This window comes from Mesoplodon mirus, assembly GCF_964341445.2.
Source record: "Mesoplodon mirus genome assembly, chromosome: 5".
NCBI lineage: Eukaryota > Metazoa > Chordata > Mammalia > Artiodactyla > Ziphiidae > Mesoplodon > Mesoplodon mirus.
In genome coordinates this window covers 13,638,690-13,660,258 of record NC_138980.1, presented here as the reverse complement: position 1 = coordinate 13,660,258, position 21,569 = coordinate 13,638,690, and the positions used below count along the sequence as shown (strand labels likewise).

Sequence of the window (21,569 nt, the reverse complement as noted above, 5' to 3'; positions counted from 1 at the left end):
CGTAATATTGGGAAAGCAGTGGAGCATAGAGGCTAAGAGCACAGGCTCTGGTGCCAGACTGTTTAAGTTCAGACGCTGGCTCTATCACTAACTGTGTGTCCTTGGGCCTCAGCATATTCAACTGTAATATGGGGATACTAAGAGTATCCACCTCTATAGGGCAGGGAATGAATGAGTTATGGCTTGGAAAGTGCTTAGAACAGCACCTGGTGCATTGGTGACTACTTGGTAAACGAGAGTTGTTATGATTAATGCAAATAAAGCCTACAGCATGGTAAAGGTAAGTGTTCCATAAACCGTAACTGTTATTATTACAAGGTTCACTTTGCATGGAGAATTTTATGCACATTTATCTCCTAGAAAGCAATTAAAAAATGAAGACATTAGGGGAAAATCTTGTCCTCTAGCAAATGCTTCAGTCCTAGCAGAGAGAATTCACCATCCTGTTGCCCTGGCAAGATACCTTAGGACCCCCATCCACCATTCCCAGGCTCTCCTTTGCTTTATTCAGCCATCCTCTCTTTCAGTAAATACTCATTAAGCACCCACAGTGAGCCTAAGGGAGGAATGGAAATACCTAAGCTGTAAAAAAAAATGGCTCCAGCTCCTGCCACCCTGGAGCTTACAGGGTAGCAGGGGAGATACATATTAAATAAATACATACACAAATGATTATTCAGGGACAGCTACAATTTGTGTTATGAAGAATGTGGTGAAAAGGTATAATGGGGTCCTGATAGGATGTAGCATCAGAGGTGTATGTGAGGGAGGAATCATTAGAAAAATTTCGTGAGGAAGTGCCATTTAAGCTGGGACTTCATGGATGAATAGGAGTTGGCTGGGGGATGCCTGGGAGTGGAAGGAGAAAGCGATCCAGACAGACAGGCATTTTGTTCCGAGGCCCTGTAGCCACAAGGTGGCTGGCTCACTAGGGGAAAAGACACAAAGGTAGTAAGTTGACTTACCCCCAGACCATCCACTATCAAAAGCCCTCAGCTGGGAGGTTGGAAATTGGAGAGAAACCCAGGCCCCCAGGAACTGTGTTCTCAGTTGCATCTGTTATCTCTTCCCTTTCAGACTCTCCTTGCCTGGTGGGAAAGACTGCCAGGTCCCAGACCCTGACCCCAAGGCCAAGCGAACAAAGGTTTTGGCTCAAATACCCAGAAGTTGCAGATGTGGCTCACTTTTCCCACATGTGAACTTCAGCCAAGACACCACGACAGGGACTCTGCTCTCTGAATGCCCTCGGATGCCTCAATCCTGTCCCCATCACACCCCACTGGGTTTTGTGAGGCTATTTAGGCAGATAAGTTTCCCTCACTGAAGAAAAGGGAAACAGCATGAAAGAAAACAATGGCTCCAAAGGAAGAATATGTGATTGACGTAAATGGGGATGTTCCCTTAGGAGCATCATGTATCATCAAAGAAGCCAAGCCCCAGGTCATTTATTTCTCTGCCTGTTTACATGAAATGGAAAGATGTGTTTAAGTTCCCTGTAGTTTTACACTGCAAATTGACGCTCCCAGAAAGGAAGCCGTATGTTCCAGACGTAGCAGGTTTCTTTTGGAATTCACATGTTGGCAGTCTGGCACTATCCCCTAAATGGTACTTTCATTGTCTTTTTGTTCAAGACAGCAACCTTCTTCCAGGATCAGAACTGCCTGCCAGCCTCCCTTGATAAACAGCCCACCAGCTCTCGTGGTAGATCAGGTTTAATAATTAGCCTAACTCCTTGTTTACCTAAGTGGCAATTACCACTGCAATGGAATAATATTTTAACTGCAGGGGAAGCATTACGGAGAGCCCCCCCAATAAAACCTACTGGCTGGGAATGGCCAACAGAGCTGCCCATACTCAGAGGAGAGGACCACTCCATCCTGGCTGGCAGATCTCTGTGTCTGAGATGCTGTCATTAGATGCTGCTCCAAAGACCTAAGGAAATGTGCCCAGGAGAAGTGTATGGTCCCAATCCTTTCAACTGAGGCTCAATGGCCCAGCAAAGTATGAAAGTGAGGCCTGTACTTCTGAAGCGTAACAGTCTAGAGTCGGTGGAGCTTGTGAAGCAACCTCACCACCGCAGGAGCAAATCTCAGCAGGTACGATTTAAGGAAGATGGCGCCAGTAAGACTCCACCTGCCCCATCTGAGGTTGACATCCAAACTTCTGAGGACCCGGCTGTAATGGGCAAGACTCAGGCCTCCGGGCACCATCACCTCCCCACCTACTCACTCTCCTTCCCCAGGTCCCAGGAGGCAGGGGGCTTTCGGCACATCGCCATCCAAACCTCCCCCAGTCTCAGGAAGCATTTCCCAGTTTTCAAAAGGAAGAGACTCACAACTAGCAAGTCCCTGGTGGAAATTCAGACAGCATCCCAAAGTGCCATCCAGGTGAATGGCAATCTCTCTGAACAGGACATTGTGTCCTCTGACCTTGCCTACTTAAGGCTGTCTCGGCATCTTGAAGATGGGCCTCAAAGGGTCAAGGTGTCCCACCCATTTCTCCCTAGAATGTCCAAGGTGCAAAGCAATGGGCCTGTGAGCATATGCTTGGAAGCAGGGACATGGAGGGCCTCAGAGAAAGCAACAGCTGCTATTCAGGTCCCAGATGATATTTATCACAGCCCTACCTGGGCAGGTAGAGAGTCCACTTTCAGCCCAGACAGGTCTGCTGAGATTAACAACTCCATACCCACTTTGGTTGACATGTGTCCAGGTGATGGGAGAAGAGTGCCACCATCAGATTCAGAAAGACCCCTCTCCTGCTTAAATGCCACCAGCGGTGCCAACCACATGCCCGGCACAGGGAAACTTAAACCTGAAATGCTTTTGCCCAAAGATAACTCTGATGACAAAGACCTTGGCCCATTGTCATCTCAGTCAAAGGAAACATGTGTTCCCTCCCATCCACAGACTCACAGCTCCCCTTCGCCAGGCTCCCACAGCCAGCCAGCCCAGCCAGGGGGAGCTTCAGATTGTGCTTCATCGAGGAACAATCACCAGGATCTGCAGTCACTCAAAACTAACAGTGAGTCAAAATCTGCCCCTGTGTGTCAGGAGCAGACGGCAAAGAACCCCTTCCAGTCACACATCCCAGCGTTTCCAAACTGTCCAGAAAGCGATCACCTCCCATCCTCTCTTCCAAGGAGAGAGACCAAACAGCAGGGCACCACGGAGATGGGTACGCTTAATCCAATTCACCTGGCACAGGGTGAGTTCTGCGACCTCCAGGGCAGGCTGCAATCCGTGGAGGAATCTCTGCACTCAAACCAAGAAAAAATTAAAGTCCTTTTGAATGTAATTCAAGACTTGGAGAAGGCTCGAGCTCTCACAGAAGGGTAAGGTGGATTTTTTTTTTTTTTATTGGGTTAAGTCACTTGCCAGGATAGGGGCAGAGAGAGAGCACTGGTTTCCGTTAGTAAAATGTCTCCAAAATGTTTGAGATTCTGTTGTTCCCCCAAATTGTAAGCAATGGTCCCCCTTTGTTCTGACTGGGTTTTGCCTGGTTGTAGGCTTTGGTGGATTTCCACGGTGATGTGTGTTTGTTTCCAGATGTCAATAGAAAGGGGGCAATGAAGCAGCAGAGTAAAAAGTGCTTTTTCTTAAGATGTGAGTCCAGTTGATAAATGATGGGGGAAAATGATAGCATGTAGGTACTTCCCCCACCCCCATCCTTGAAGCAAGTGACTGCATTTGCACAGCATTTTAGTTATTTATGGGTTTGTCACAGAGAACTTGAGGTGGCCACTAAGCTTACTGTTGACCTTCCCCACCACTGACCACTTTGAAGGCTTGGGCCAGTCCATCATGGACCAGCTAAATGGAAACTGAAATGAGATCACAATTTTGCAAAGAGAAAAAAGTCACAAAATGCTTTCCTGGATGACTCAGCATCGGTCTGGGGAGGGGAAGGCAGTTATTTGTTTAGGTGTGGGTTGTTCTTTCCTTGAAACAGTGCTCTCTGAAGACTGAGAAGAAGGAATGGCCAAAGCTAATCAACAAAAGGGTAGGAGAGGGAAGAAGTAATTAACTGGCCTTTGCTGATATGGATCAGAATCAACACTGCCTTATAAGAGAGAAGCACTGTGATGATACAGAGAGAAATGCACTGAACTAAGGGATGTGGAGTTTTAATCATCTTCCTCTACTCATTGGCAAAGTCTCTCGGTTTCCCCATCTATCATGTGGGGGGTAAGAATAACTGGCTCATCTCATAGGGTTATTGTCAGCATGAAGAAAACACAGATGTCAAAGTGCTTAAACATTTATAAAGCACTCTAGAAATGTGAGGTTCTATCAACAGGGGTTTCTTGTTTCTGTGTCTGTAATGGCCATGCAACTTCAGGCTTTGGTACTCTTGAGAGGGGCAATGCTGTGCTGCAGGGAATGAGTCTGTAGAATGCGTGCATCCCAGGGGGATTTTGCCCATAGATTTATCTAGCAAATGCTCTATCTTGCAGGCGCAACTTTTATCGAACTGGCCAAGATCTCAACAACTGCAGTACCTGCCAGAACACAGCGTGCATCATATACAGGTACCTGGCCACAACCGAGGCCTGCTCTTTAGAGCACAGAAGTTGCAGGGTCCACAGAACATTCTTGTAAGCTCTCTTAGGCACAGAAATTCAAGAGAGGGGCAAAGACAGGAGGCCTTTGAATACCTGAGACTTAAAAAGCAAGGTGTTGAACTATGAAATGTTAACATCTGGTTCCAAGGCAGGCATTGCTTTGTTTCCTCACAATAAGGTCTATGAGCAAATCCTCTTGAGATCATCATCCCTCTACTTACTGAATACTGAGTACAGGCGCCTTGCTAAGCTCTGCATGCCTGTTTGCATCTCGTTTCACAGTATACCTCGTGAGGTAGGCATTAACGTCCTCAGAGAGGTTCAGCCATTTGGCTCCACTCCCAGGAAGCATTTTCAGAGAGCAGAGGGGGCTCTCCAACCAAATATTCAGGGTCTTGGGACTCAAATCCAGATCCTTCTGATCCCAAGCCCTATGATCTGGATTGTGGCACCACATAGCCTCTTCCTCCACAGTAGCTATCACATGCCGACAATTACTATATGTCAAGAACTGTGCTAAGCAACTGTGTATTCATTTCTAAGTACATTGTTGCTTTCCAGCAGGGGTAAGATTGCTGCAATAGAGTGAATTTTTATAAGTAATAGAAGGGAAACAGCATACAGTTGGAAGAGCACTAAACTTGGAGTCAAAATCCCCAAGTCTATGCCTGCTTACTTGTCTGGAGCTCAGTTTCCTCATCTGTAGAGTGGGAACAATTATCCCTCTTGAGAGTTGCCATTAGGAACAAATGAGAAAATACATCTGAATGCCTTCTGTATCAGTAAATTTCTGTACAAATCCAAGAGCTTATTCCTGTTATTACTGGAAAAATCAACGCCCCTTTAGCTGCAAGTCTACTTTCGGTGGCACAGTGGAAAAGTGGTCAAAAGCAGTCATTTCAGTTGATGGAATCTAACTTTGTTTAACAAAAGTGTATGGTTTGGTTTTCTCTATTATTTTCTCTCTCTGAGGAGAAAGGCAGCTAGGGCCTGAGCAAACTGAAGCCCAACTGGGTTGCCTGTGTCTTCTTTTTAAAATGTCTCATTCCTTCCAGCAGAATCCTGAGGTTTCATCCTGGCAAGGGATGGGGGCCTGGTAGTCAGGGGGCCCCTACCCTTAGGTGAGGCCTTGGGTATTTTCTCACGGAACTGTCAACACTTTATACCTAAGAGCTAAAGGACCACAAAGTTTTTTCACCAATAACAGTAACAGGAGCTTCAGGACCTCTCACACACACAAAAAAATGCCCTTAACCCTGGCATGAAATATCCCCTCTTAAAAGGGGGCTCTGGAAAAGGCTTGTGCATTGGAAAGAAAAATTAGGGAGTCTCATCACTTGCTTACCTTTTTCTCCTTCTTTTTTCATATTCCCCATCTTAAGCAAATTTCCTAATCACCAGGAGGACAAAAATCATTAAATGTCTAGACTGTTAGGGAGGGCAAAAACTTTTCCTCATAAACAAAAATAATTATTTTTAACTAACTTCCATGTAAATTTTGAAAAGTCTCTTTTTCAGCAGCCAGATGATGTATTTTCTATTACCTTCAGATGACTTTTTATTTAGCTTATGTAAGTGAAAAGGACAAATGGTTATTTTCCCATCTACTATGAGTTTCTTGACCTGGCCTTCGGCAAATCGTTTCTGGCCTCTGAGTTTCCTCATCTGAAGCATGAGGGCCTTTAATTAGATGGTCCCTATGGTCCCTTTCAGTTCTGACATTCTGATGTTCTAGGCTGAGTTAAAAATAGTAATATTTGGCTAAACTACAACCTTCCAACAAGTCTGAGAATGTTTGCATTTTTCTAGTACTTACTTCAAATATCCCAAGCAAACATTCTAAATTTACCCCTGGATGCGCTGGCAAACCTTTATCCACACATCCCTTTCCAGTTTTCCAAGAAAAGCAGCCATTGCATGCATCTATCCCTCATTACCATTCAAAGCCAGACTGTTCTCCCAGACAGTATCTATATCGTTGTATCTAAGCCATTGTGAAGGAACAGGCAATTAGTTTGATGAAAGCAAAGTGATCAGAACAACATCTCCATCACAGTAACAGTGGGAAGATAAGAGTTGTCATTTTTTTTTTTTCAACATTTCAAATGACTTCAAACCCTGTGTGGTATCCTGGAAAGTCAGATCTTGCAAACTAATAAATAAATGATGTGAAATACTCATCCTCAGGCCTTGTTAAGCTGCAGTCTCTCCCTGATGATGGATGGACCCAGCGCATGTCACTGAACATAAAGCACATGGATGCGTGATGGATTGCCTGCCGGGTCTTCTTCTCTGGAGATGTTGCTGCTAAGTTAGCAATCCATAAGGTTTTCTAAGTGGCCCCATCAGCCGAAGCCTATGGCTGTGCTACTTGCTTCCATCAAGACACGTGAGGTCACTGGTTCTATCCGACTCATTCTCTCTGCTCTAAGAGGAGCCTTCTGCCCACTGCTCCTCAAAGCCTCACTGGCATTCTTCTTACCATGGATCACTTTGATAGATCCTACCTCACCAAGGAGAACAGCACCAAAACTGATGCCCAAAGATTCCATGTATTCTCAGGAGTACACCGGGAAGAATGAACTCCTTGGAGTTTTGACTGCTGTGGGCTCCAAGGGAAGGGTGTGGGGATCGGCTCTATGACTCAAGCTGGTTCCAGGCTGTTTAGACCCCAAACACTCTCCTCCCTTCTCCTTAGCGTTAATCCTAGGACAAGCTACTCATGCCTCCTGCGGTACCTAAGATTAAATAGCATTGAATTACCTAGTGAGAAGGTTGTTCTCTTCTCAAATTCATTTCAATTCTTCTGATTTACCCAGAGGGAGAACTCTGAGTTTGGTGCTAGAATGTATTCAAAACCTTTCTAATGCTTACTTATCACACTTCTTTGCCAAGAGTGAGCATGTTTCACGTTCATAGCCATGGGCAAGCAAGAGTACGCAGCCAGAACGTAATCATTTCTAATTCTTTATGGAAGATTTTAACTTTTAAAACTAGTCCCCCTACCTACTCACTGTTATGCAGGTTTCCATTTTCAAAAGGTATATTGCCTGTTTTGTTTTGTTTTTACATCTTTATTGGAGTATAATTGCTTTACAGTGGTGTGTTAGTTTCTACTTTATAACAAAGTGAATCAGTTATACATATACATATGTTCCCATATCTCTTCCCTCTTACGTCTCCCTCCCTCCCACCCTCCCTATCCCACCCCTCTAGGTGGTCACAAAGCACCGAGCTGATCTCCCTGTGCTATGCGGCTGCTTCCCACTAGCTATCTACCTTACGTTTGGTAGTGTATATATGTCCATGCCACTCTCTCGCTTCGTCCCAGCTTACCCTTCCCCCTCCCCATATCCTCAAGTCCATTCTCTAGTAGGTCTGTGTCTTTATTCCCATCTTGCCCCTAGGTTCTTCATGACATTTTTTTCTTAAATTCCATATATATGTGTTGGCATACGGTATTTGTCTTTCTCTTTCTGACTTACTTCACTCTGTAGGACAGACTCTAGGTCCATCCACCTCATTACAAATAGCTCAATTTCATTTCTTTTTATGGCTGCATAATATTCCATTGTATATATGTGCCACATCTTCTTTATCCATTCATCTGATGATGGACACTTAGGTTGTTTCCATCTCTGGGCTATTGTAAATAGAGCTGCAATGAACATTTTGGTACATGACTCTTTTTGAATTATGGTTTTCTCAGGGTATATGCCCAGTAGTGGGATTGCTGGGTTATATGGTAGTTCTATTTTTAGTTTTTTAAGGAACCTCCATACTGTTCTCCATAGTGGCTATACCAATCCACATTCCCATGTTTTTAAGTCTAAAAAGTGAATTGATCTAGAGAGAAAAAAATTATTGTGCGTGTGGTATGGGGAATTTCACAAAAACCATGAAGGTGGTGAATGAATGACTGCAGTTTTGGAAACTGTGCCTTAAGGAACCAGCTCCCTTTCCTCTTCTCAAGGACAGGAGGTCTCTCCAAGCCATATCTCTCCTCCTTCCCTCACCCCGTTCTCTGCTCCTCCAGCCACATCTGCCTGCACTTCGTCTTCACGTTCACTCTAAAAATAACGACAGAACCTCTTTGAAGATCTTTGACTACACCAATCATTCATTTATTTTATGGATGTAGCTCCCAGGAAAAAAAAATCTGCCTGGTTTAAGTTGTAAAATGCCTCAAATGTTTTAAGGGAAAAGAATGGGAAGTCTTTCTCAGAAAAAAAAAAATGTCTTCTATCAACCAAGTGTGTTTCTTAGAAAATGGAAATAAAGAGCAAGCAGCAAACTTACCATTTTCAGTGGGTGAAGGGAGAGGCTGGCCATGTAAAATTTGAAAGGTGCTAGAGAGGAGAGAACAACAGAAGGGCACTTGCTTGCTCAGGGGTCTATCTGGACAGGCTGTCTCCTCTTCTCATCCTTAGCCTCTGTTCATGACTTCAACTGCACTCATGGATTTTAATTTTAATTTCTGTGACATCAGCTTCCCCTATCTTTTTTATGAGTTCTCTCTCTCTCTCTCTCTCTCTCTCTCTCTCTTTATATATATATATATATATATATATATATATATATATATATATATATATACACACACACTACCTACAGATCTTTCTATTTCTATCTTGATATCTCAAAGGTACCTCAGATTCTCAACTTCACCATATACCAGAACCCACTTCTTATTTTCCTCCACAAAGTTCTTCTTCTATGTTTCTTATTTTGTTCAACATCGTTAACCATAGTTCCATAAAGAAACTATAGACCCCATAGTGCCTTGCTCCTCTCCTTTACAACACACATCAAATTGGCTACTGATTCTACCCTCTCTCTCTGGTCCATAAAGGCTCTCATCATTGGTCACTTAAACGTCAGCTGGCCTTTTTGCCATAGGTACCTTTTGCCCTGTCCCACGTAATCCTCCACACAGATTGCTAAATTACCTGAAAAGAAGAATCTGATCATGTCACTCCCCTGCTAAACAATTTTGTTCCAGTTCCTGTTGTTTCCTTTAGCTAATTTTTCAAAGCCCTTTGAACATGATACTAACCTTCTTACCTGCTGGGTCTCCTATTTCTCCCCAGACACAGGGAACTACTCAGCTGGCTTCGTATACTGTGTGTTCTCTCATGCATGTTTCCTTATTTCCTGAAATGCCTTTTCTGCCCTGCTTTGTCTGGAAATCTCCTAGTCTTGCAGCTTAAAAGTCACTTCCTCTGAATAGCCTTACACTCCTTCCAAAGAAGGACCCCCCGGCACACACATTCCTCGACTATACCATTTATCCTATTGCATTGTAATGCGGTGTTTATGAGCTTCTTTCCTTCAGCAGATGGCTAGTATCTCAAAGTCGTGGGCCAGTGTCTAACACATACTTGGTGCTCAGCAGAATCTTGTCAAGGAAGGGAATGGCTATACTGACTAGGGGAGGGATGAAAAACAGTGGTGGGCTTTAGACAGCTATTCAGATGTCCCAAAGTCAAGTCAGTGTGACTATCTGTGTGTGCCCCTACCCTTGGGTGGGGAAACGGAAGGCCTTAATTAATCAAATGTTCTTATTAGGGAAGGAAGGCTTCTGTGAAGCAGGTCCTCAGAAGATCTTTTGGAACTAAATCAAATGACTATATGTAGTATATGGACTGTCAATTTTCAAACACCTGGAACACTACAAGATGAAACCTAATCAAATCTTCCTTCGATGACTCAGAAAGCTTGTTGCAATTTCACAGGACATTGAGATCCTCGTTCATCATGGCCATCCAACATTATTGCCCAGTACTTCTGTACTGGCTGTGGTAGGAAAGGCCGTTTGATTTGTGGAAAACTGAAAACTCCCTCCAGGCTAAAATATCTCCCTTCTACAGTGTCTGAACTGCACCAATGATCTCTATGGAAGAGGGAATTAAGGCATTAGATCGGCAGGTTCTCTTGGTAAAGCATCAAAACCCAGTGTAGTAGGCAGAATAATGTCCACAAAAGATGCCCACATTCTAATTCCTGGACCCTGTGAATATGTTACCGTACTTGGTAAAAGGGACACTGCAGGTGTGATTAGGTTAAGGATCTTAGGACAAGGTAAGTAGCCTGGATTGTCCAGGTGAGCCTAACATAATCATAAGGATCCTTACAAGGGAAAGATGAAGGCAGGAGAGGTAGAGTCAGAGAAGATGTGACAACAGAAGCAGAGGTAGAAGTGATGTGGTCACAAGCTAAAGGAGGTAGGCAGCCTCTAAAAGCTGGAAAAGGCAAGGGACACATTCTCTCCTCGAGCCTCCAGAAGGAACACAGTTCTGCTGACACCTTGATTTACAGTTCTGGAGGACTTCTGATCTCTGGACTCTAAGAGTAAAATCTGTCTTGTTTTAAACCACTAAATTTGTGGTAATTTGTTTCAGTAGTAATAGGAAACTAATACGCCTGGATTAAACCCTTATAATTCGTAAACTACTCACATCTAATTGGAGGTCTGCTGACTTGACTTTGATGATCTTTGCAACTATGACAGCTAGGGGAAGACAGAGATCTGTTGGGATGAAGATTAGGGAAAAGAAATAAGAAGAGAGCTACCACTTCTTGAGTGTCTATTATTACTGGTCATTATAAATGCCTTTTATTTTCATATCTAATCCCCACAACCATGTGAGATAGATAAAAATACTCCCATTTTACAGGCGAGATAACTGAGGTTCAGGGACGTGCACACTATTCAGATTAGACAATTGAGACTGAGAGAGAGAAGCACTTGCACAATTATTCTGAAACTAATAAGTGGCAATGTCGAGATTGGAACTTAGTCCTCCCTTCCTGTTGGCCAGATTCTACAGCATGCTGCCTTCAGAGGACAGACCTGCTTGAGGGGTATCAGGGCTCAGCAGAATGTTGTATGGCTGAGTTCTCATAATCTAAGGGCATCGTGAGGGCTTGTGTTTATGATGCAGGACCTAAACAGTGTTCTAAAAATGTGATCCTGGGCCATGTGCATCAGAGTCTCCTGGCTATCTGTGAATACTGGTTGTTGGCCTTCACTCCCCAAACCTGCTGGACCAGAGGGGTGGGGTGAAGGATGGGAATCCACAGGTACAGCCAGTTTCCTGGGAAAGCCTGATCCCAGTGAAGCTAGAGAAACATTCAGCTAGGTAAAATTAGGGTCTTGAAAGGAAGAGGTTTCTGGTTGATTTATTAGAAACTTTTGTGACATAGAAAGCTCTTGCTAATAAAATAGCCCAGAAAGTAGCTTTTGTTTTAAACGCATCATTGGAAAGATGATTTACCTTTCTGCTTGGCTTCAATTACAGGGTTAGGTGATCAGGTTTAGACCTAACTAGGAGGTGCAGGTGAGAGTGGACGCAAGGGAAAGGGAAGGGAAGAGGATTGGGTGGGTGGGTGGGGCTTCCTCATGCACTAAGGGTATTTTTGATGCCTCCTATTTCCAATGAGAAGAGAAAATGAGCTTCTGCTGGTCCACGTGGGCGCCCAGGCTTTCATTATGCATTACTTAGGGGATTCATTTGTAGCCTCTCCTCCCTCCCACATTACCCAGCTCCTTGGTCCTCATCTGAGATCAGGAACGGAATGGCAATCCTTGCTGAGCTTCCTCCTCCAATTAAGGTTCAGACCGGTTAGAGCCCAATTCTGCTCCCAGGCCAAGGGCCCAAATGCTAGGAACTGCCCTCTGGTGCGTCCTGGAGGAGCAGTTACAAACACCTGACAGGGTGGCCATGCAAAGTGCTGCCCAGGACCGCCCACCCCGCTTCAGGAGAGGGTGTGGTCACCACAGGCTCCAGAACCAGGGAATATGCGTGAAGCTGAACACCAGAATCCTCCACCACTTTCCTCTAATTTCCTCAAACTCCACAGACCATAGACTGCTTTTTTTTATCATTATTGATTCCTCCACTGTTACAACTCCTCTGAGCAAGACAGAGAAGAAGTTAAGGATAATGCAGAAGGAGATTTGCTGCAAGTGCCGTCCTTTGTACCCGGCAACCAGCATCCCTGTTCTTGGTGTCGCCCCCTCATTGTTTTAATATTCAGAACTTCTCATAAGGAGTCTCTCTGGAACACAGGCCAAAGCTGTACAGCTGTGTGCCCTGTCGGAGAAAAGCCAGGCCTTCGTCTAACCAAGGAAAGCAACGTGATTTACCTGGGGTCATGCAGTCAGAGGCGCTGAGAGCCTTCTAGAGTTTCCTTCTATGGTTAAGTCATTTGGCCACTGGGTCTTGGTCTTGCTTGCCACTTAAAGCTATTACTTAACCAGAGAAAAAGGCATTTTACTAGAAATGCAATATGCGCCCAGGCTTGTGAATTCAGCAACCAACTTTCCACGTAAATTATTTAGTATGTTCCTTTCGTTTGCTTAAGATGCCCTCCCAGCATGGAGCCAAGTGAATTGTCAGAGCCTCATCTTCCAGCCACGGTCCTCTCTCTGGCCAGCAATGAATTCCACACTGAGGAGTAATTATAAAGCACACAGCATGTCTGTTCTTTCTAGTAATCACAGATGCCTTTGCAGCTCTCATCCCATTGTAGTATGGACTGAGCAGCATTCATTTCAAATGCAGGAACGTAAATGTTAATGGAAATACTACCCAGCATCCCCCAAACAAGTACCACCAAACATAGCTCAAGCTCTCTTTTGGAAACAGACATAAAGTTTGGGGTACATGTGGAAACCCCTCTGAGCCTCGACAGTTTGATCCCCAAGATATTTGCCACTAGTCCCTGTTTCTCTCAGTATGCTTATCCCTTTCTTCTTTTCCCTCGAGTGAAAGTGGAAAGAAGTAGGATTTACAGCATCAGCAATTTATCTGCAATAAAAATGAAACCTATTTTAATGCATTAATAGCTAAAGAGGTTGAAACATGTCATAAATATAAGATCAAGAAAGTTGAGAATTTCACAGGAATAACAAATGGATGGCTGCTGGCATGAGGGCCACAGCCGACCACAAAATGACCCAATCGTTATTTTTCTGTCAAGTTAATGCAACAATCATTACCATTTGTTGAACCAGGCACTGTGCCAGGAATTTTGCTAAACACTGTACACGTATCATCTCTTTTCAGACTCCCCAAAACCCTAAAATATGGGTATGGTTATTATTCCCATTTTACAGATGAGGAAACTGAGACTCTGAGAAGATATGTGACTTGTCCAAGATCCAACAGAGCTAGGGCTTAAACCAGTCCTGCTTTCAGGAGACCTTCTTGTTCCTTTCCCTCTTACTTTCTGACCTTGCACAATCAGTGAATATCTGTGTTAAAGTTCTCTGGGATGACCTTCTCTTTCTAAGGACTTAATGTGAAGACATTCTCAACACAGAGCCACAGAACCCAGAGCACAGACCTCTCTCACAGATAGCAATCAGCAGTGAGGTTTCTGCAGCGTGGCTCTGCTTATTTATGTGCCTAGAAGAGAACGTGCAATTCTCTGAGGACTCGTCAGCAGACAGTTGCCCAAGAAGGGGTGCATTTGCCAGCTTGAAATGGCTGTGAGTTGTGAAGCTTAAAATTGTACCATATAAATAATGAGCAAACTGGTCATTAGGAGAAAGTTTTAGGAACAATATCCCTTCCAGACTGGGGAAAAACACTAACTAAGGTTCCTACTTCCCCAAAGACACTTTCCAAAGTGGTGTGATTTATTCAGGTAGACAGGAAGCAAACTACCCGTGCTGATTCCACTGATTCTTACAGCTAATTCTTCTAAAACAAAAGTTGCTGGAGGTCAATAAATCTGTGTTGCACCTGAGTTCTGTGGCAAGAGGGGCCACAGAAACACTCTAACAGAGATGAAGAGGTGGAGAGGGACTTGGAAGTGGTTTTGTCTTCAGGGAGATGCCATGGATCATTAGTTTCTCAGCCAACCTGCTTGGGGTGTATGGTTTACGACTCATCTCTTGATAAAAGAACAAGACCCGCTTGCTGAGAAGGAAGAGCAAAGGGCCCCTGCGGACCTCAGCAACTTACACCAGACCCAAAATTGCACCGCCCAGATACTACCTTGACTAAGCTGCCTCCTGTGGGGTGTCTGTCTTCTCTGGTACGCGGCCTCCCCGTCAGAATGTCCCTGCAATCTGGAAACACTATGACAGGGTGGGCTGGTCAGCTGGGTCACGAAGGATTGTGCATGCAGCCCAGCCCAGGTTGGGTCTGGTTCCACAGCGGGCTTCAAGTTCACTTAGGTGCACTAGGCCTTGGTCACCAGCCCCTCCCCTCCCCTCCCCATGCTCATCTGGTGACCAGGATCTCACACAGGTTGAAGACTGCTGTTCTTTTGATGCTGTGTATCTTCGTGTACAAGCTTTGGAGCCAGACAATCTAGGCTCAAACCCGGGCTCTGTCACTTATTAGTGTGTGCCCTTGGCAGAATATTTAACCTCCCCTTGCCTTGCCTCAGTTTCCTCATCTGTGAAATGAAGATAATATCTACCTCATGGGGCTCTGAGAATGACATGAGACGTGAGAATTACTAAACTTGTAGTATAGTGTCTGGAATATAGATTTCATTACATAAATGAGAGTCATTCTCCTCCTCTTCCTTCTTCATCATTTAAATTACCATATGCCCTCACCTAACATGAACCAGATACTCTTTTGTTATATCTCTTTCTGCTTAGAGTAAGACCCTGGTAACAGCCAAGCCCTGCTGGGCTAAAACATCTGATCCCTTTTTAGGAAAAAACAGAGGACTAGAGGTCAGGAAAGCAAGCTGAGATTCTGATCATAACTTATGGTGTGACTCCCTTCACCAACTCACTTGTCAGCTGAAGGAGAGATAACAACCTTCCTAGATTCCTGAGCTATTGTGAAGATAAAATGAAAATGCAGATCTGGAGTGTCTGCAATCTGAAAGTGCTATATAAAAGTAAGAGGTTTCTATTGTTTGTTTCTATATAAACTTTTATCTCTTTGTGTCTCACCCAACTTCAGTTTGCCCAGCTGCAAAGATGCTGCATCCAGAATCTGTCTCTGTTGTTTGCTTATGTATTTACGCATTTATCTACTTTTTGCTTCTCACTATTTCTTCTTCCAGATAAGCCATGACTTAGGCTTCTAGCTACTTCCAATTACCTAGAAAAACATCCTTCTGTTTTTCACCTAGCATGATGGCTGGAGCATTGATCTGTCAGCTAGATTATTGAGGTGCCCTCAAGAGGGAAACCTGAAAACTCTCTTCCATTCTTGGTCTACACACAGCTCACTTTCTAAATGCAAAGTGGCACTATGCACAGACATCTTGGCTGGGAAAGGCTCTAAGGATCCCCAGACAGTGAACTGGGCACTCCTGAACCAGGTGTCAGGTATTCCGTGCATCCTCAGAGGGCCAACCTTGCAGACCTTGAATGCTCCAAACTATCTCAATGGCTCCAGGCCTGAATCCTGTATTATAACAATTTCTTGACCACCATGTGCCACTCCCATCCCACCGTGAGCCAGAGCTCTGTACAAACTAAGCATTCAGCACTCCTCTTCATCCATGTGGATATGAATGGAGAAGATGGTAAGGGTGGGAGGACAGGCAGATTAAGAGGAAGGAGAGAAGGGAAGGTTGGAAAATTTACTGGTGTCCTACCTTGATACCAAACCCAAGGCAGGCATTCATTCCCCAGAATCTGCAAACAACCCTCTGCTAAGAGTTGGCTTGAATTCTCTCAAGCAGGCATTTTATTCCCTCTTTTCAAGATGTTGCTGAAGGTGCTGTGGGTTGGCTAAGTAAGAAGTTGAGGGGCATCTCCTCTTCTCGACCCAGCCTCAAAATGAAAGACAGATGAGAGAGGGCACTGCCCCCTGCCCATTTATAAGGCAGCTGCTACCAAAACAAAATATACTCCTTCTCCTCCCTTCCAAACTAAACAGTAGCTTGTCAATGGATGGATAAGAAGAAAAGTGACAATTTTCCTTTATGTTAATAAATTGCTTTGGCCTAAAAAAACATTAATCAATTTCTTTCCAAAGCACAGATGCTTCTCTGTACTCTGTTATTTGCCTGGCCTTGAAAAGAAAGTCATTTTCAATACTCTTTAAATTGTCACGACCAATGGGGGCAGTTGCAAGAAGAGGATGGGGAGTTCCCTAAGTCCCAATGATTATAATGGAAGCCTGTGGTGTTTCCATAGAAATACAAAGAGCATATTCTTCCCTGAATGTACATGGTGGGGAGAGATGAAAAGTGATGTTTCTGGCAAGGTACACAATTTCTGAAGAGTTGAAGGTATGAGTGAGGAGGTGAGGCATTCAGTCCCTAAGATAAGTAGACAAGAGACTTAGTGGAGTGGGTAGAGACCACATCCTGCATAAGGACATTTCCCGTTATTGTGTCCCATCTGCACAACTACCCATTGAAGTAGCTTTATAACCCCCACTTTCAATTGGGTCTCAGAAAGAGAAGCAACTTACCCAAGGTCACCCAGCCAGTAAGTGGTACAGCCTTGGTTCAAACCCAGGAGTATTCCATTCGAGAGCTATTTCTGTATTGTCTACAATGTGCTTTAAATTGTGAGCTAAGACAGACTTTACCTTCTTTTTTTTTTTAAATAAATTTATTTATTTATTTAATTTTTGGCTGCACTGGGTCTTTGTTGCTGCGCACAGGCTTTCTCTAGTTGCGGCGAGCGGGAGCTACTCTTTGTTGCGGTGTGTGGGCTTCTCATTGTGGTGGCTTCTCTTGTTGCAGAGCACGGGCTCTAGGTGCCCGGGCTTCAGTAGTTGCAGCACACGGGCTCAGTAGTTGTGGCTCGCAGGCTCTAGAGCCCAGGCTCAGTAGTTGTGGCACACAGGCTTAGTTGCTCTGTGGCATATGGGATTGTCCCAGACCAGGGCTCAAACCCGTGTCTCCTGCACTGGCAGGTGGATTCTTAACCACTGCGCCACCAGGGAAGTCCCAGACTTTACCTTCTGTCTCCAGGCCTGCCGGTTCGATACACATCTGGACTCACCCAGAGAACTATTTTTTCTAATTGGTGTTAGGACATTGTTGTGAGTCTTGACAAACTCAGGTGGTTTGTTGTTGTTTGTCTGAATTAAGAAGTCAGAGAAATATCACACATAAGGAGAAGAAGGAGGCTCTTTTGTGTGTATGTTCATATAATTTGGTAGAGGTATATGGATGAAGAGCTGGAAAGTAGGGGTAGTTGAGATACGAACAAGGCAGATTTTTTTTTTTTTTTTTTTTCTATTCTTTTTGCGGTATGCGGGCCTCTCACTGTTGTGGCCTCTCCCGTTGTGGAGCACAGGCTCCGGATGCGCAGGCCCAGCGGCTGTGGCTCACGGGCCCAGCCGCTCCGCGGCATATGGGATCCTCCCAGACCGGGGCACGAACCCGTATCCCCTGCATCGGCAGGCGGACTCTCAACCACTGCGCCACCAGGGAGGCCCAAGGCAGATTTTTAAAGCAATTGTTAGTTTAATCATCTGTCTCACACGCTGGTAAGAAAGATCCCCAAAAGCAGTATCCACATCTGTCTATCTCACTGTGATGTCCCTGTAACTGAGCATAGTATCAGGCCTAGAATAGGATGGATGATTGGATGCATGGGTGGATGGATGAATGGATGGATGGATGGATGGATGGATGAATGGATAGATAGTTGGATGGATGGCTGGATGAATGGATAGATAGTTGGATGGATGGCTGGATGAATGGATAGATGGTTGTATGGATGAATGGATGGTTGGATGAATGAATGGATGTTTAGACTGTTGACCAGCTGGATGGGTGGATGGATGAAATTTCCGATACCAGAAAGCTGAGGAAATTCCTAGAATGAGTAAGGGGTGCCTACTTTCTTTGGCTCCAGCTGATGCTCTAGGATGAAGGTTATTTTTCTGCCTGGTGAAAGGAGGGCAGGGATATTTCAGGAGCTAGGAGAACTATGAATGTAGATGTTATCTATCTGTGAAATAGTGTAAGAGAGGGTAAGAATCAGAGTTTGCAACTCACTGCTTTAAATTCCTTCCTTAAAGCAATGAGAGTTTGCTGGAGACAACTCTTCCCCAGCCTCTGAATCCATCTCCTTAAATTTCAGTTGGGGAGAGTGAGTTGCAGGTAGTGGTGACAGAAACCCACCCCAGGCTCAGAGACAAACAGGGGTGCAGTGCGGGGCAGTACATCCTGAAAGTGGGAGCCTTAGTGGATACTTCTGTTCACTGATCTGGCAAATCCTAAGCTTTGGCTAGAAGATCTCTAGTAGCTCTTGATATGGGCTAGCATCTACTAAGGACACAGAGCCACTAGTTACCAGCACCAAGAGGCCAGGGATAATGTCTGTCTGTCTGTCTGTCTGTCTGTCTACCACTCTGCCCCCAGCACCTAACATAGGGCCTGGAACATGGGACATACTCAGTAAATTTAGTTTGTTGAATGATTAGCTGAATATCATTCAGTGTTTGTTGGCGCCTGGCTCTGAGCTGAGTGTTGTACATCATTCTGTTGTTTATACTTCACTGAGATCCTATGAGTAGGTACCATGCTTATTCTGCAGATAAGGACACTGTGGCTTGAATATAAGACATGACTTTGCCAAGATCTCACAGCTAATCAATCGTGGAGCTTTACCTAGAAAAACATAGCTTGCATTACTACACCCATTATTATAAGTCACCCAGCCAGGAGTATGTCTCTGTGGAGGAGACCAGGGGGCCCAGAAAGTGAAAGGATATAAGCCAAAGAGAAGAAAACCTGGTGGAAGCTTATCAAAAATACAGAAACAAAATAATCAGACACCCATCCCTGATGCTCCTTAAGCATGGTTATTCAGCCCCTATTACTGTTACTATTATCATCATTAATGTTATTACTACTAATATATTATGTCTTGCTCTTTGCTTTGCTTCTCAACGATGTGTCTTGGAGAGCTTTACACCTATGCTTACTTCATAGAATTCCTCAATACAGACATATTTAAATACTCTCCTTTAATGGGCATTTCCTAATCTCCATTCCTTTTTTTGTTATTTTATTTGTGTGCTTTGGAGTCATTAATGTACAGACTCCATTGTATCATCTGTACACAGGTCTGTGAGGTAAACATGACACTGTTGGGGACCAGGGCTCTCAGGGGTTGAGAGGGTCAGAGGCTGGGGAGAGCAGCCTGCGTGCAGTGGGTGCTCAGGCTCCCCTTGACCTTTGAGGGCTTGGGAATCAGGCCAGTGGGCATCAGGAATGGTCAGCCCATCTGGTAAGTCTGGCTCAGCCTTCTCAGAACCTGGAGAGCCAGACCAGAAAGACTGAATCCTGCAGACGTCCCTACAGACTGTGTATGTGCTCCCTCCACCCTTAATTGTCCACTTTCCTCCATAGGAGATTTACTTACAGAGGAGTTGCCAGTGCCAGGATGCTTGGAAGAAGGCTCTTAAGCTTATAGCTGTGTTTGTTACCTGGTTTCATACTAGAACTCTCAGAAGGCCCAAAGATGAGGAGCTAGCTTGGGAGTATGGAAAGTGGGGGAAATGCAGAGTCATGAAAACAGTGCTCCTCCTTGTTTAGCAAGGAGGATAATGAAATGTTTCATATGGCAGAGGAAAGACCCCATGTGGGTTTGTGATGTGGCATGACTGGCCAAAGCCTTCTACCCAGCAAGGGCTGAAAAGGAGATGTCATTAAAGGGACACTGTCCTGGTCTGCTATGCCCATGTCACCTCCCAGAGACCCAGGATCAGAGTAAGTGCCACCAAAAAGGCAAATCACGATTGCCACACGTGACTAATAAAGCCCCCAAATGGTACCTTGTCACTGGGCATTCTGAGATGGCTTACTATATGCCAGGAACCACTCTAGGTACTTCATTTATATTCTCTCAATTAATATACATCTTAATTCCAAAGAAAGCCTTTGAGATAGGTGCCATTTTTATGTCCATTTTATGGATAAGGAAACTGAGTTGTTAGTTTTAGCATATAATCCTCTGTGTTACTTAAATACTTTATAATGAGGCAGTTTTCATGCATAAAACGTATGTAAAAAGAATGAACAATTAGGAGCATTAAATAAATGTGAGAGAGAGATTGGAGCCGTTTTTACTGGACATCTACTATTAGGCTGCCATGTTACGTGCTTCATTTAAACTTAGTAACATGCCCAAGAGTAAGGCATTACAGATGCCAATTCAGTCAATGAGAAACTGGAGCTTCAGAGAGGTGGCACAAGCTCCTCAAGGTCACACAGCCAAGCAGCTACCTAAGCATCTGGGACCTGACCTCAAAGCACGTTTTTCCATGTCAGTCGGACACTTGGTGATGCTACATCAGTATGTGCTGATTTGAATTTACTTTCCTTCCTTCCTCTTTGTGTTTTTCAGTGTAGAATATGATTTCCGGCAGCAGGAAGGCAGGTTGCATGAGGTTCTACAGAGTCTGGAGGAAGCAGAGCCAGTTGAGGAGGCATCTCCCCCACCAAAGTCCCCAGCAGAGCCCTCAGTCCCTGAGAAACAGGACTTAAGGCGGAAAACCAAGAAGGTGAAGAAGAAATGCTTCTGGTGGATCTGAGCTCATGCGGACCTTTACCTCTGCCCTTCCTGAGGTGGGGAACCACTGCCCTCAGGCCTTCTCTACTTCTTAGCGAAGGCCCCAGGCTAGGAGCCACTCGACCTGTGAAACCAGAACAACTTGGGGCTGGATTAGCTGCCACTGGACACATGACCACACCTCACCTGAGTGCGTGCCGCTGCTTGCCGAGGACTTCACAGACCCGAGTGACCACTTGCCTAGCTTCCTGTCACACAGCCTGGTTTGTGAGTCTAGATTCCCACCATAGGCAAAACCCCCATCGCACTTTCCTACACCTCTGTAATGCTAAGCACTTCCTGCCCATCCTGGGTTCATCGTCCCAAAGGAAAGAAACAAAAATGTTGTGTAGAGCAGTAAGATAGAGGAGGGTTACAAGCAGATACCCAGAGAAAAACGGATACCAAAACTGGCAGTTTTCTAAGATATTGGCATACATGAGCACAACAGAAGTGGGCAGGACATGAGAATGCAAGATCACCTTGTGGGTTGGGTCC

At 44.7% G+C, this 21,569-nt stretch overlaps 2 protein-coding genes across 2 annotated transcripts in view; one reads left to right on the top strand and one right to left on the bottom strand.

Moving 5' to 3' along the window:
• Nucleotides 1-21,569, bottom strand: part of DOCK2 (dedicator of cytokinesis 2) — a 417,518-nt gene that overhangs the window by 202,795 nt on the left and 193,154 nt on the right. The window lies entirely within an intron of this gene.
• Nucleotides 1,989-21,054, top strand: INSYN2B (inhibitory synaptic factor family member 2B; the record flags this gene model as incomplete). Its single annotated transcript, XM_082621318.1, has 3 exons — nucleotides 1,989-3,334; nucleotides 4,457-4,531; nucleotides 20,868-21,054. 3 exons carry the CDS (start codon nucleotides 1,989-1,991, stop codon nucleotides 21,052-21,054), a joined length of 1,608 nt encoding a protein of 535 aa, XP_082477444.1.